The sequence below is a fragment of the Phaseolus vulgaris genome, chromosome 2 (genome assembly GCF_000499845.2).
Source record: "Phaseolus vulgaris cultivar G19833 chromosome 2, P. vulgaris v2.0, whole genome shotgun sequence".
Lineage (NCBI taxonomy): Eukaryota > Viridiplantae > Streptophyta > Magnoliopsida > Fabales > Fabaceae > Phaseolus > Phaseolus vulgaris.
In genome coordinates, this window is record NC_023758.2 from 46,135,766 (window position 1) to 46,139,130 (window position 3,365).

A 3,365-nucleotide genomic window follows, 5' to 3' on the forward strand; every position below is an offset into this window, starting at 1 on the left:
TTACTTTATTTAAAAAGACAGCTAACCAATGAAAATTATTTACATTAGTTTGCAGATTTTAAAAACGAATAACAAAGAGGAATTTCAAAAAAAATTGTGTAGTGAACACTGCATTGATTAAAGGATTTTAACGTCATAACTCATTGGTAGGCATGATCTCTTTTATTTCAAGTGCGGGCTAAATTTTGGCATTAAGTCCGAAAAATGCCATGTAGTAACGCAAGTTTTGACCAACTGCAAGCATTTGAAGTTGGATTCTAGAGTGAACAAAAACAAGGGATGTAACACTCAATTAGTAGAAACTCAATTCAAAATCTCCATTGAACGAAAAACTGAATATAAACTGTTAAGCTGATAAAACAATCAATAGGAGAGGGTAATCTATCATTATCTCCAACTACAGGCACATGCTCTAGAAAATTAAACAAAAAATTAAACACAAAACATTCTCCTTAGGGAAGATTAGAACTGGCTGCTGCTCCAAAACCACCAGATCCACGACCAAAGCCAGGCCTTCCGCCAGGACCCTGCAATATGGCAAACCAATTAGCTCATAAAATTCTACAGCACAACAAATGTCCCAAGCTCGTACAAATAGTTATTAACATTAGAACTTAACTGCTTCACGGATACATCTACTATAACTTTAATAAAAAAAACAATGATCAGCTACATGACACTATGATCAGTTAAAAATGTTCTATACTGCACACAAAAATTCTAAACATGAAAGTATGGTTATGAACATTATAAATGCACTGCTTCACGGTCACAACTACCGTAACATTAACAAAATTTTTTGATCAGATAAATCAATTACATGACACTATTGAGGAGGAATATATAGCTTATGAACAAGTCGTGGATGAGTTCCCAAACAAGGGCTTGATTTCACATTATCCACAACAAAAAGGTGCGAATCATGGGAAATTATAAGCATGTACTCTTAAGTCAATTTGCGAATATTTAAAACTAAAAACTTGAAAGCAAAAACATAAAAAAAGTAAAATGAATCAACCTTACTAGAAAAAGTTAATTTTATCCTGTATATCTCAACTTGTTCAAAATTATCTCTCCACAAGTACCTACATAGATTTACAGGTGCTTGAAAGCAAATACTTATCTATGTCAAGAGCTCTATTAAGTTAAAAGATAACCCAAACTAAGCAAAACTATAAACCATTTCTTCCAGCTGGAGGCAACTTATAAGAGCCTATAAACCTCCTTCACGTAAATAATTTAACTTGTGCCGTAATTAAATATATCAGAAATTCTACGCTGCACTACATGGCAAAGAAAAAAGTGCAAAGATTTAAATGTAAATGACAGTACACATACAAACAACAGGCAGAAACATCGGACTCTAATAAATCATTTGATTTCACAAACTACCATCATCAAATTTAACTACCATTGTGGCAGAAATATTATGATTCAGGAAAACTTCACAATCACATTACCAATATTTATCCATAATTCTTAAACAAGAAGTTCAATAATCACAACCCAACCCTAGTCAAAAATATACTCTAGTAGTTTTTAAAACTTGAGCACAGGCATAGCCCTAGTTACAAATATACTCTAAAAGCGAAGATGATAATAGAAATAAGACATTATCTAGGAATGAAGGGGTTTAAAAGAAGTGAGGTCTTAAATCTTCTTCACATAAATTAATTAATTTTAACTTGTGTTTCAACATGTTCAAAATCTCTCCACCTAAGGAGCTATAGTATATAAGGTCTTAGAGCAAATACTTGTCCAAACTAAAGCTCTATAAGTTAGAGGCTAATTCAAAATGAGCTAAAACAAAAATCATCTCTTCAAACAGGAGGCAGTATAAGTCAATAACACGTAGAACGCATCCAATCTAAAGAAAGACAACTGACAATGAGGATGAAAACTAGGCCAGAAGCAAATGACAATCATGATTACACTAAACAATAAGCAAAATATGAATTGCAATGAAAAATAGGATTACCCCAAAAGAGGGTCTGTAGTCAGCAGGAGCTCCTCCCTTGTCTCCACCAAAGTCTCCACCACCTCGGGGACCTCCACGGTACCCATCACGATCACCACCAAATCTACGCTCCCCTTCAAATCGCGGTGGACCCCTGTTCAAAAACGCCACAAATCAGGCTTATTACAATCAACTAATAGAAATAATAGTTATTAGTTAATAATAAACAAATCCCTGCTTCTCTTGTACTCATCCTACAAATGCACGTTGAATTGGTTTATACTACGATATTACTCAATCAATTAATGTGGTTTTCTTCGCATACCTAGGGCGATCACTGGATGGGCCACCAAAGGGCCTGCCAGGTGGCTTGGCCTGTTTCTTCAAAGTGGCAGGGACAATTTCGGAAGGAAGGTTAAGATAAGTTCTGAGAAACTCTATGCCATCGTTAGTGAGGAACCAGTAATAATGCATCCAAGCAAAGGTCTCCCTCACGTACTCGCGAGATTTGAAACTCTGCATCAGCTTAATCACCTGCAGATTAGGCACGTCAATCTCGGGGTGCTTCGCCAAATTGTAGTCCTTCTTAGCAAAGCAAACTCCCTCTGCACCATAAACACCGACAAAAAGGTAAGACTCGTTGTTCCACGAGATGAAACCCTAACGAACGAACAAGATTAATGATAAACGCCAATGGACCTACCTTGGAAGAGGTATTTGCAGATCTCCTTACGGTTCTTCTCTGAAATAATCTGAACAAATAAAAACGTACGCAAGTGTTTGCGTCAGAGTGAAAATTGAACGAAACAATGAAAAATACTGGATTAGGAATTTGTGAACGTACCATGGTGTGAGAAGGTGGATGATGAACAATGGAGGCTGGAAACAGAGCTCGGCGTCCACACTGTTATCCTTTGCTGCCTTCTTCTCTATAAACCCTAATTTCTCTTTTGATTGATTTTCGTATTAATGGGGCTATTCATGGGCCGAAACTGCCTCGTTGGACCACGACCTATAGACATATATTTGGGAATTTCTTTTGCACCCCAATATTTTTTTTCTGCAGTCCAATAAATATGAAAATTCTCTGTATGTTCTTAAAAAATATTTTCTAATCAATTTTGACTTTTCAGTTATAATTTAATTTTAGATTATACAATCAAAAAAAATATTTATGCAATTTTTTTCTTTAATTGTACACTTTAAAAATCTTTTTTAAGTTACACAATTCAGAATATTTTTTTTCTTTAGTATTTATAACACAACACATAAACAAGCTGGTAATGGTGGCAAAGGGCAACGATAAGGACACAGTTTGATCTTTTAATCATTCTATGGGAGTACACATGGAACTATGAAGGTGCAAAAACAAAAGAATGACATACTTGCTATACAATTTCTTCTAATA

At 35.1% G+C, this 3,365-nt stretch overlaps 1 protein-coding gene across 1 annotated transcript; it reads right to left on the bottom strand.

The window, feature by feature from the left end:
• Window positions 1-292: 292 nt before the first annotated feature.
• LOC137812672 (small ribosomal subunit protein eS10z-like) lies at window positions 293-3,005 on the bottom strand. Its single transcript, XM_068614823.1, has 5 exons — window positions 2,802-3,005; window positions 2,661-2,709; window positions 2,283-2,562; window positions 1,979-2,111; window positions 293-527 (listed from the first exon to the last, which is right to left on the bottom strand). The coding sequence occupies exons 1-5, from the start codon at window positions 2,802-2,804 to the stop codon at window positions 453-455; spliced, it is 540 nt and encodes a 179-aa protein (XP_068470924.1). The 5' UTR covers window positions 2,805-3,005; the 3' UTR covers window positions 293-452.
• Window positions 3,006-3,365: the final 360 nt, after the last annotated feature.